The 13,033-nt window shown below is 39.7% G+C and overlaps 1 protein-coding gene across 1 annotated transcript in view; it reads left to right on the forward strand.

Moving 5' to 3' along the window:
- SLC22A2 (solute carrier family 22 member 2) overlaps positions 1-13,033 on the forward strand; it is a 32,433-nt gene that overhangs the window by 1,276 nt on the left and 18,124 nt on the right. The window contains exons 2-4 of the mRNA XM_037817691.1: positions 894-997; positions 7,353-7,507; positions 9,971-10,139. Coding sequence (XP_037673619.1) covers positions 894-997; positions 7,353-7,507; positions 9,971-10,139 — 428 coding nt within the window. The remainder of the gene's footprint in view (positions 1-893; positions 998-7,352; positions 7,508-9,970; positions 10,140-13,033) is intronic.

Below are 13,033 nucleotides of genomic sequence, written 5' to 3' on the forward strand. Positions count from 1 at the left end.
TCATTTCTATAACCATAGAGAAAACAACAACCAAAAAATTGGAGACTCCCTTTCATTCAAGGCAAAGCAAAATGGGGAGATCAAATTATTCTGAAAATATTGAGAAAGCCAGTTGCCTCGCTTCATTTAAAGTGACAGCCTGGATAACGCAAAGATATTCTACATGAACAGACGTTGCTGTAGAGGAGCCTATTTTTAAGGAGCAAAAGGGTCAAATAGCTATGTCAAAGGTGGAGGATCTAATACTTATCACCACACAACTTCAAGAGGTCTTAAAGCATGGAACCTCATTCCCTCATAGAGAGATGGGGAAACTGAGGCTCAAAGCAAAGAAAAGTTTTGTCCAAGGCCAGAGACTAAATAAGCAGATTAGCTCTAGAAGCGTTTTCCAACTTTCAGGCCAGCACCTGTTGTCCCTACTGCAAAAAAAAGAAAAAGGCATAGTCTTTAATAAGACACTCCTAACCCCCTACATTTAAAGAGACACTTCATAGCAAAGAGACATTGAACAGCCCAACTTCCTAGTGGCAGCGTTTGTTGACTTCATGTTGACATATCTGTTTGCCTCTGTGCATTAAAATTAGAAAGGGAAAAATGCCTCATATATATGTCTATGAATGTAGTAATTATCCAATTTCAGCTAATTTAGCCAGCCTTATGGTTTAGCTTAATGACATACTCCCAGATGAAATGCAAAACAGTTTGAGAAACAAATCTTCTGGCTGTGTAAAGAAAATAAACCCAGCAAGAAAACAGTTGGTTTATTGCCATTCAGCCACATCAGTTCAACTCAAGTAATATTTAATGAGTGCCCCAGGCTGAGCTGTGTTGAACAGGATTCTAACTGGATTTTCTCTTCTTTCTTTTCTGGAATGCATCACACGCTTTGGCAGTTTAACCTCGTGTGTTCCAACTCCTGGAAGCTGGACCTGTTTCAGTCAGGAGTGAACGTAGGATTTTTTATCGGTTCTGTGGGTATCGGCTACATAGCAGACAGGTAGGTGAAGCACAAACGTGGTAGGATTCAAACAATCCCTCAGATTCGGAAAACACCCAGATACACCTGCCCTGCATAAATACCACCCTTTCCCCAAGTTTACACAGATTACACTTTTCTTGGCCTCAATGTCAATTTTCTTTACAATCTTACATATTTTTCTGCTGCTTTCATAAAAATAACCAGCATCCTCGTTTTCAAAATCCCAGGGGTCATAGAGCAATGTTTCAGCCTTAGGTTGCAATTTTTCCTTGAAGGCTATCATAGATGTTTAGGGTGCAAGGAAGAGTAATAGGTGATTTAATTCCTTTTATAATTCCCAATTCATTCTGGTGATGAGATCCATCCTCTGCTTCCCTTTCAAATACAGGGACCACAGTAGGGGTAGATTCTCCCATTTCTGTTCTTACTCAGTTTACCAGATTTCCAGATTCCTGAACTGAATCCCTGTAGCCACATGTAATTATACGTATGAAACTGAGGATTCAATTTGGTGAGATGGCAACAGAATCCGTCTACATGGAGAGATGTAAATGTCCACTTCTGTAATGTTAGTGTCTCTGGAAAGAGATGAAGAGAAGTGTCTCCGTGTGCAATGCACAGCAAATGGCATTCTCACATGGTTCCAAGTCCTCAAGTAGGAAAGTTATTCAGGGATTCATGCTGTTGAAGATACCTTTGTGGCTTTTATTTATCCATCACTTTAGAATCCCAAACTCTCTGTGCTGAGAGTTCTGTATGGACAGGCATCTTTGCTCTGTTGGTGCTCAACTAGATATTTTTCAAAGTCCTCAAAAGGGAAAAGAACAGAAACATTATTTTATGCTTGATAAGCACTTTAGATAATTTGGCCACCAGGGTTAACTACTTAATGTGGATCAAATCTTTTGTTTATTGATTGTTTTCCATGTGCCAGGCCCAGTGCTCAATAGTTTGGACAACTTTAGCCTTGTGAGGAAGGGTTCATTTGTCAAAAAATGCTGAGAGGGGTGAGGTTCATCACTGGGAAAGGGCAGAGGCTGGCATCTGGCTCCAAAGACCATGTTCTTGTCTCTAAGGACTCACTGCTCTAGCGCCTTCCACCATAATCTCAGAACCGGGAAGCAGACTTAGCAAACAGAGGTTTTGAGACCCCACAGTTAAGAAAAAAGCTCACACTTCAAAACACAAAACCAAAACCCCAATCTTGAGAACCGAAAGTTAAACTGAATCACAAAACTTGGGGTTGCTCATTGCTTTATCCTCAATTGAGGTGTTAGATGCAATTCCAGTTTTAGCTATCATGCACATTGCTGTATTTCTCACATTAGATGGTAAGTGGCCGAGCAAGCGTTACCACATCATTTCACTCTCAATGTGAGCCTGCTGCTCTGGACTCACAGGAAGCCCGCCATAAATGATGCACATTGACACTGAAATTGGTCTAGTGGCAAAACTAAAATGTGTGATCTTATCATTTACGGCTATTTAGAATCCCAAGCAAAACATTCAGAAATGGCTTCCTTTTCTTTTTTATATTGCAGAAAGAAATAACCACAATAGAGCAGTAGCTCCACTCCCTACCTGAAATGCAAAACTGCTTTGATATTTATTTTGCCATGGATCTATCAGATCATGCGTGTTTGGCTTAGTAAACAGATAGATACGGAAGTCAGCGTGGGCAACTAATAAATAATATTGGTGGGATGAAAGCTTATAAATCCATCTGTAATATATGTATAATTAATTATAGATGGATATATATCATATATTGTTTTAAAATCCATCTGCTATATACATATATATATTTAATTAAAGATGGACATATGTATCCATCTCTATAAATAGTTTTAAATCCATCTGTAAATAAATTTATACGTATCAAATAAATGGTAAAGTAAGTATACTTGATGCTTGTCACCCTCCCACCCCTCCCCAACTATACCTATAATATAGATAAACCCAAATATATGAGTATAACATCAAATGTAAATAGAATATTTTCTATTATATTGTCAGACTGGAGTAGAACTTGCAGACGTGTCAAAGATTGATTACAATGAGTTAATATATCATCCCATCCCCCAGGGCATCTGCATTTTCACAGTGGCCTGTGCCTGCTGGGCAGCAGGAGGGAAACAGAGTAAAAATCAAAATCGCCTGGCCCAAAGGCGGTCCCTTCAAACATTTCCCCACTTCCATAACTCTCTGCTCTGGCTATTCCCAAAACTTTATGTGGGTGACTTGTGAGGTAAAGAAGGCTCATTGTTATTTTCATTACCATAGAATTGAGGAAGCCTTGTTTGGAGATCACCCATTAAGTCTGGAGAGACATATTAACAGGTCCAGTCTCTGGACCTTGCTCCACTGTCTGACTATCTTGCCAAGCAGGATTCCTCACTCTCTTGGCAATTCCCTCCTTCCCCTGTAAGGTGGAGACATCAACACTGAACTTGTCGGGTAGGATGTGAGCAAATACATGACTGATCTTCAAACAGTAGATTAAATAGATGAGTTAATTATTCTCATCCCACTCAAAGAGTAGGAGACCTGTTAAAATTCTCTACTGACACTGCATTCCTGAGTTATAAATCCCTGTCAATTATCCACCTGCTTGAATGGCTTCATTATTTTGTTCCTATTGTGGAAACCTCCTGTGGAAAGTCGACTGCTCATTATTCTTCCCAAAGAGGCTATGTACATATCTCAATTTCTTTTTCCTAAATGATCTAAAGTTTCATTGGCTGTTCCCCTTCTTTCGCCCTATTTGTGCATGTGTATAAGGGCACGAAAGTTGATCTAAAGCACTAATGCAGCCACCATAGGGTTCCAGAAAAATCTGTGTCCTTCTTCGGGACTTCTTGTCTCCCAGTGAAGCCTTTCTGCCTCATGGATTTGGTTTTCCGAAGGTGTCCTGCTCTGAAATTCAAATGATGATGTTCCTTCTCATCATCCAAGGAAACATCACTGTGGTGCTTTGTTATCTGGCTGAATCAACTGTGGGAGCTGAGGAATTAATTACCACTTAAGCAGATGTATAAATAAAGCCAGATTATAAACTCTTCGAGGGTAAAGAAGGGTGTTTGGGTAGGAGAATGTGGGAAGAAAGGCTGAAAAATGATGTGGGGACATGACTTTAGAAGGCACTTAATAAAAAGCTAAGGAGTTATATATTTACAATGGGAAACCATGGACTCACAATTAAGAAATGATATAGTTAAAACAGGGATTTAAAAAAATTTAATAGTTTCCATTAATTACAGAGAACTGCTTGATCTTTAATTTTAAGATCATTTATATACTATAATTATATTAATTATATATTATATATTATATTATAGCATATTAAAAATATTAAATAATTTTGTTTATATATTAAGTATATAAATGCATTAAAAATATATTTTATTTTATAAAATATATTTTATAAACATATTAAATATATAAAATATATTTAATGTATTGTAATTAATTGTAGTTCAATTAATATTCCAAAGTTAATTATTAATGATGCTATCAATTATTTTCAAATAGTTATTATTTGAAATAGGCATTAGAATAAAGATGTCTAATAATAAGAGAAACAAATAAAAATTGTCCATCCACCATAATGTGCAATTCTAACGACATAGGGCACTAATTACTATTCAGATTAGAGCGGGTAAACCAAGATTAAATAAAATATTGGGTTCAATGAAGAATTTTAAAAATATTCACTAATGGCTGCTTTGGGTGCCTGTTCTAGTTAGCTAGTGCTGCCATTATGCAAAATACCAGAAATGGATTGGCTTTTATAAAGGGGGTTTATTTGGTTACAAATTTACAGTTCTGAGGCCATAAGTGTCCAAACTAAGGCATCCACAAGAGGATATCTTCATCCGGAACACCTCTGTCAGCTGGGAAGGCATGTGGCTGGAGTCTGCTGGTCCTTTGCTCCTGGCTTGCATTTCAGAATGGCTTTCTCCAAAATGTTTCTGGATTTCTCTTAGCTTAGCATCTCCAAATGTCCTTCTGTCTGCATCTCCAAGCATCTCTAAGCATCAGCAAGTATCTCGGTCAGCTCCTAGCTTTGCATATCCAGGGGCATTTTCATCTCTCTGCTCTCAGTGTGAGCTCCCTTTAAAGGACTCCAGTAAACTAATCAAGACCTACCCTGAATGGGTGAGATCAAATCTCCATCAAAACATTCAATCAAGAGATCATACCTTAAGCAAAAAGATTAATAAATTTGACCCCACAGGATTGCACTAAAGAATATGGTTTTTGGGGGGACACAATATATCCAAACCAGCACAGTGCCTTTTAGAACAAAAGCAGGACTTTATGAAAATGTTCACAATAAGAGTACTGAGACTAATCCCCAAATCAACTTTCTGAGAACCAGGAAATAGAAGGGAGAAAGGAAGAGAGAGGGGAATGGAAGCTATATGCCCAGTTCTCATGCACAAGATCTCATTTAATCCTCTTGTCAGCTGGGCCAGGTAGGTATTGTCCAGATGAAGAAATTAAGAACAGTTTAGTAACTTGCCCAACATCATAAGAAGTGGTAAAGCCAAGATTAAATCCTAGTTTCCATTTCTTCCTCTAATCTGGATACTGAGACAACTCACCCAAGTCCCTAAACTGATGAAATCTAAATCCCTGGAATAAAACTGCTTTACTCCTAGGGCACTCCATAACAAAGGCCTATGACATAGTAAACTGTGAAGAGCTAACACCAAAGACTGTTTCCATGGAAACATGCAAATACTGCAGAGTCCAAAGCAGGGTTAAAACGAATGGGAGAGAATACTGAAAATTGAGTTTTGTTTTTTTTCCAAAAGAAAAACTCTCTTGAGTGGGCAGTTGGTTGAGGCTGTTAGTGCAAAGGTTCTGACTCATATGAGACCTAGAGAGGCCCCTGGGGCATTCAGCATTGGGTGGCTTGGAAGAATTATTCACTCCCTAAAAACCCTCCTCTGTGTGGGGCTGAGAAGTATTTTAGCTCTGGGATGAATGCAGCTCCTTGTGCTTACAATCTATACTGACACAGAATAATAATGAGAAGTCCTGACGTGAACTGACCTGAAGTCATGGGCTCTCTTTGTGGGTGTATTAGTCAGGATTCTTTAGGGAAACAGAACCAACAGGAGATACCTGTAAATATTATGAGGTTTTATAAACTTTACTCACCCAACTGTGTGGATGCATGATCCAAGCACCATTGGGCAGGCTGGGAAATCTGTTGAAGGTTTTCAACTAATCCCCCAGGAGAAGCTGGCCAGCTGAAGTAGAGATGAAAATTCTCTCTTCTCACTGCTGAAATCACCAGTTCTCCTTTTAAAGCCTTCAACTAAGTGGATAAAATGTTTCTCATTGCCAATGGCAATCTCCTCAGATGATTGTAGATGTCATCAGCCATAGATGCCATCAATTTACTGATGATTTAAGTCCATGAAATATCCTCATAGTAACAATCAAGCTAGTGCTTGCTTGACCAGACAACTAGACACCATCACCTAGCCAAGTTGACAAAGAACCTAACCATCCATGCTGGTTTAAATCTATTATGTACCCCCACAAAAGTCATGTTCTTTTAATCCAATCTTGTTAGTGCAGACTTACTGTGGGTGGGATCTTTTGATTAGGTTGTTTCCATGGAGATGTGCCCTGTCCATTCAAGGTGGGTCTTAGTTTACTGGTGTCCTCTATGAGAGGATAAAAGGCAGAGACATTTTGAAGAGAGCTTAGAGATGCTTAGAAAGAAAATGCCCAGAGACATTTTGGAGACAGACATTGAAACCAGAACCAGGAGAGAAGCTAAGAGATGAAATCCAGAGATTGCCCTGGAGAAGCTAAGAGAGGACCCCCAGATAATTAGAGAGAAATGCCCTGGGAGAAACTAGCAAGAACACACAGTTGCTGAGAGAGATAAGCTAAGACAGAAGCCCAGAGACATTTTGGAGAAAATAACAAACTAGAAGCTTCTCTGCTTCCCTGAGAGAGGCCCAGCAGACTCCGGCCACGTGCCTGGCCACGTGACAGAGGAATCTCAGATTCCATGGGCCTTTCTCCAGTGAAGGCATCCTCTTGTTGATGCCTTAGCTTGGACACTTTTATGTCCTTACTACTGCAAATTTGTAACCTAATAAACCCCCATGGTTAAAGCCAATCCATTTCTGGTATTTTGCATTCCATCAGCTTTCCCAAAGCAGAATACTGTCACAACAGGTAACAATCCCAGCCTTCTGTATTTCCATAGCTCAGAATTAATGTCTGTTGTTTCGTTTGTTTGTTTGTTTTGTTTTTTAGATTATCCCAACTTCCGGTGAATTATCCACAACCTTCACGAATCTCATAATATTCCCTTCCCTCTCTTTTGTTTCTCTACCTACAGGTTTGGCCGTAAGCTCTGCCTCTTAATTACAATCCTCATAAACTCTGCCTCTGGAGTTCTCATGGCCATTTCCCCAACCTATACATGGATGCTAATTTTTCGCGTGATCCAAGGACTGGTCAGCAAGGCGGGCTGGTTGATAGGCTACATCCTGAGTAAGCAGGCTTGCCTGGCCTCTGTGAGCGCAAAGGACAGTGCTGCCGAAGTATAGCCGGGGGAGGGTGGGGTGGGTAGCTGCACAGAAAAATGGACCCAGTTTTTTCCCCTGTATCAAAAGAATTTCTAAATCTTTCTGGTCAGCTCATTCTGCATTCCTTTTATAAAGAAAATAAAACAATGAACACATAATCAAGGGTAAACATCATGCTACCTACATTCTTATATATTAGAATTTTGGTTTTCTGTATCATGGAGTGTTACATAGAGAGAAAAGCTAACCTACCAGGCCTAGTCATAAAGAAGATTTGATGGTGAATAATATGATCTATTTGTAAAAGGTTATAACACTTTGCATAAATCCAGTCTGGTAAGTCACAATTTTTTGGAAATTGAAAATAGAATCTACCTAGTAGAAAATATAATCTACCTACATTACTCAGCCAGTCAATTGTAGGACCAGGAATATAATTGGCATTTCACTGTTTATTAGCTAGGGTCCATAGAATTTAGCTTCATAGAGTGCAGGAGAATATTTAATTCATTGTACCTTTTTAAAGCAATATTAGAAAAATGACCTCCTCTTTACTTTCACCTAGGCCACATTCAAATAGGGAAACATGCAAAAGGTAACGAAAACTTTGAAATCATCTAGAGAAATAAAAAAATTAAAACCTCTTATTATACCTGAGACAACCCAGGTATGGGTCCTTACTATTTTGCCTGGTAAAGTTAATTTGTGGAATTATGTGAGATGAAGAGATGATGCTTAATATTATTCCTAGCGTGGGAGGTACCTTATAAATGTTTGGTCAATGAAAGAAACCAATCAGTACTTTGGTTTCTAGAACACACACTATGTGGGACTTAATTGTGTCCATTTAAATTTCAGGCAAAATTAATTTCAGCCTCCTCCCTTTAACTTCTTCTCCAATCTCTCTGAAAAGTCGTTGACACCTCTTTCCACTCCACTTCCCGCAAAACCCATCCGTGACCTCAGCTACTTTGAAAGGCAGGCATTTCTATTTACTGAGCTCTTACATCATTTGGTTTAACTCTGTTTTAAAATACTTTGGAGGAATTCACAGTAATTTGTAGAAATACTTTTAGAGTGCATTTCTATTTGGTTTACAAATAATCGAAATTTTTAACATGTCTACTAAACTTTAAATTAAAAAACTGTGGTTTGTGAAATATCTGAAATTTAAATTCTAGTGTGTGCTTTTTTAATATAAATTTTGTATGAGAAGTTGTAAGTTTACAGAAAAATCATACAGAAAATACAGAATTCCCATAGACAACACCCCCCCACACACACTATTTACAACTTGGGTTAGTGCGGTGACTTTGTTACAACTGATGAGAGAATATTATTATAATTGTACTATTAACTGTAGTTCATAGTTTACACTAGGGTTCACTGTGATGTACAGTCCTATTTTTCATTTTTATTTTACATTTATGCAACCTAAAATATCCCCCTTTTAACCACACTTAGATTTGTAATTCAGTGATATTAATTACATTCACAGTATGTGCCACCATCACCACTATCCATTACTAAAACTTTTCCATCACCCCAAATAAAAATTCTGTACCAGTTAAGCATTAACTCCCCATTCTCACCCAGGCCCCTGATAACCTGTATTCTAGTTTCTGACTCCATTATTTGCTTGTATTTGATATAAAAATAAATATCCCTATTTCCACATACCATAGATCTCATTCATCTGTCGTGAAAGGTTGGGATAAAGCTTATTATTATACCATGTGGAGTGGAATTCTGGAAAACCAGCTCCTGGAAAGCAAAAAGCCCTGATTTGTAGTGTGGTTTGATTGCCAAGGCATAAGCACTCCCACCATAACTGATTTTAAGATACTAATGGGTTTAATGATCAGCTTGCAAAAATCCTGAAAATTTAAAAATCAATTCTTGCAAGCCAGTACTAACTGGCTCCAGCATACTGCTAGGTTTGCAAACCATTTAAACAAATTGACACAATTGCAAGGAAAATGCTTGAAAGAGAACAAATTGTATTCAGGTGTTCATATAGATAAAAATCATCTACAATCTAAATTCAATTTTTGATTCATTTATTCAGGTTTGAAGTAGCACTGTCTTATTACTCGAGATCAAAATTGTGCATGTGTGTGTCTGAAATGCAATTGCATTTGTCCTTGAAATTATTCTATAATTCAAATGTTTTTGCTCATCTTGGTAGGTCTTTCACTCCATCTAAAGAGGGATTATAAAATTTCGCACTAATTAATGCAACAAAAATGCCCACTACAACAAATAAGCCCCAAAGATCATTTTAAAATTTCTAGAGAGCTATTTAAAAAAAAATCTAGGGTTTGGATTATTTTTTTGAGGTTTGCATTCTAGTTTCTCCATGTTTGGACAGTGACAGCCAGCTTGTCGTTGCATTGCATTGTTCTCACCACCTGGGTTCTTTCCGCAGTTACAGAATTTGTGGGACTGGGCTACCGGAGGACAGTGGGGATCCTTTACCAAGCTGCCTTTACCTTCGGACTCCTGGTGCTGACCGGGGTGGCTTACGCGCTCCCTCACTGGAGGTGGCTGCAGTTCACGGTTTCGCTGCCCAACTTCTGCTTCTTGCTCTATTACTGGTAAGTCCATTTGGAGCGAAAAGGAGAGACATTGAACTATTTTATTTTGCTAAACCGTCTGCTCTCCCTGACACATACCATCCTTCCAAAGTCAAATTTTCCTTCACTTCCCAGACCCGTTTCACAGGAAGACCAATTCCCTGTTTCACAGATAAAGATCATGAGCTTCAGCCTTTCTCCGTCTTTATTTGGGCTTTAAGATTTTGTGAGCTGGGTCTTACATTTCCACATTATGTATGTGGTGCTTAATTTAGTTTCTAGCTGCTATGGTACAACTGGGACTGCAGATACTTTGAAGGTGTTAGCAATATTACTGCGGCTTTTCTATCCCTCCTCAGAGGAAACGTTAGGGTAGAAAAGGCTTGAGTGTGGCACTTGAGTGGCCACTTCCCAATACCCATGCCCAAGGCAGACATCCCCAATCAATCTCATCCCAGATAAGGCCAACAGACAGTGCCAATCAATCAGAGTTACCATGATAAGTGAAATATACTTGTCATCTCTCATCAAGAGAAACATTTGCAAGACAACAAAAAAACAGCAAAAACTCTTAGAAACCCCTAATATGAGGTTACTTAAAATAAAACAAGGGGGCTATGCTGGATTACCTGACCAAATATCTCTCCCATGCAGCAGGCCCACATGTTGAGTTCCTCCAAGATCTAGCCACCTGTTCTCCCCATTTGCCTAAGAAATATTTTAACCTATGAAATAGCTTAATCCAGGAAGCCTGTTCCTCCTCCAAAAGCCAGCAAAACTCTGAGAGTAATCCTTGACTCCTTCATCTCTGTCTCATCTGATTCAACCTCCTTTGTATCTACAAATCTACCTCCTTTTTTTTTTTCTATTCCCATTAGGAAATCATTATTGTTTGCCAGAATTGCCGAGATAGACTCCCAGCTGGTCTCCTTGCCACTTGTTTTACTGTCCTCTACATCAGTGTCCACTCTACATTTCACATCACACCCCTGCTTAAAGCTTTTAGTGGATTTTCCTGCAAAAAAATACCCAATGCTTTAGCATAGTAGAAAAGGCCCATCTCTTCTCCAACCTCTGTCCACTTCTGGAGCACTTCCTCCTGTCACTTTCACTCTCACCAGAATCAAACTGATTTTACTCAGCACTCTACAAATGCTCCATGATGCTTACATTTTCAAAAGATCCCTGAAGATGCACACTTGAAGAAATGTGCTACAGGGGGGATCAATTAAGAGACTTTTGCAGTAATCCTTGCAAGAGATGACAAGGGCCTGAATTGAAACAGAAGCCGTGAGGACAAAAAGGAACGAACGATGAATCATTGTAAGTGGAGGAGAAATGACAGAGCTTGGTGATAGCCTGAATGTGGAAATTTAGAGTGCAGACCAATCTACTGAGATGACCCCAAGAGTTCAGGCTTTTGTGTTTATGTGTTGGTGAGGATGTCATTTGGAAAGATGAGCAACACAGAAGAAGGAGCAGGTTTGGAAGGAATGGTGATAAGTTGTACTTTGGACATACTGAGCTTGAGGTGCCACAAAGACATCCAACATGATGGGGCAATTATATTTAAGGACCCAGAATGCAACTTAAGTTTGTTTCCCTCTTTGAGGGAAGATGAGAGATCACTCAGAAAATGAATAGAGCTGGGAGAGGAAGGCAACATGGTCAGAACTCTAGCAAACACCATTTTTTGACAGCCAACCAGAGGAAGAGAAGCCAGGACCAAGAGTGGGGTGGAATCATCATTGAGAAAAGAGGGTGTTAAGGAAGTTACTGGACAAGGGACTTGGGTCAGGCCTGGCCTGCCTATGCCTTCTGTATCTCTGTAATCCTTATGATCATTTTTGGAGGAATCAGCTGTGTACTTGACCTTGCATTGTTTGATTGTGGGCCCCCATGGCTGAGAACTCTTTGAGATCAGGCAGTCTTAGGGGTCATCTGGCCCAGCTTCCTGCCCAGGGTTTGGATTCCCATAAGACCCCACCTGATGAATATCCAGGCTTTGCTTGAACACTATCATGGATAAGGTTTACTTCATCATAAAGCAAGCCACTTTAGTGAAGAATCCAGAGTTCTTATTAAAGAGACTTTTGATGGAGCCAGAATTTCCTTTCCTGTGATTTGTACCAGGAAATCAGTGTTCTAACTCTGTGCTTGGAGCTTCACAACATTAGTTTAGTTTATGTGCTACCCAGCAGTTCTTTAACTATTTGGATAGGACTCCCAGGTCCATGAAGATTTTCTAACTCTAAGCTAAACATTTCTGCTTCCTACCATCTCTGACCTGGTTTCCAAGTCCTTCACCCCCTTGGCCGTACAGCTCAGGACACCTTTGGCTGAGAAGGCTCCAGGATTCCTGAAGCATAGTGGCCTGCACTGAACACTGGGCTCCAGGTGTGATCTGAAAAAATTACACAGCAGTACTGCAAAGGAGGGTATCTGCTGGGAGCTGTGGGGTGGCAGCTGTTGAGCACGCCGTGATTCTATTCCTGATGTCAAGTTTTAATCCAGGAATCGTTGTGATTCTTCTCTCCGTTGCATTAGCACAAAAACCTCCATTCCAAGTTCTCTCCAGAGTGAGAATCCCAACTGGGGCCTCCCTAGCTTTGCACCAGAACTACCATAAAAGCAGATCTGCCAGCTCCTTCCTGCCCTGCCTTCCTCCTTCAATCCACCCTGTCTTAGTTTGCCAGGACTGCTATGACAAACACCACATCAAGGGGTGGCTAAAACGTCAAACATTTAGTGGCTCATGGTTTTAGGGGCCAGAAGTTCCAAATTGTGGCACTGACAAGGCCACACTTTCTCCTGGGGCCATTAGCATTCAGGGGATGGCAGAGCTCCATTACATGGCAATGTCCTGGGTCTCTTCCCCTGTCTTTCTCTAACTTCTGGCTTATTACCATTTCTGA

Source organism: Choloepus didactylus, chromosome 24 (assembly GCF_015220235.1).
Source record: "Choloepus didactylus isolate mChoDid1 chromosome 24, mChoDid1.pri, whole genome shotgun sequence".
NCBI lineage: Eukaryota > Metazoa > Chordata > Mammalia > Pilosa > Megalonychidae > Choloepus > Choloepus didactylus.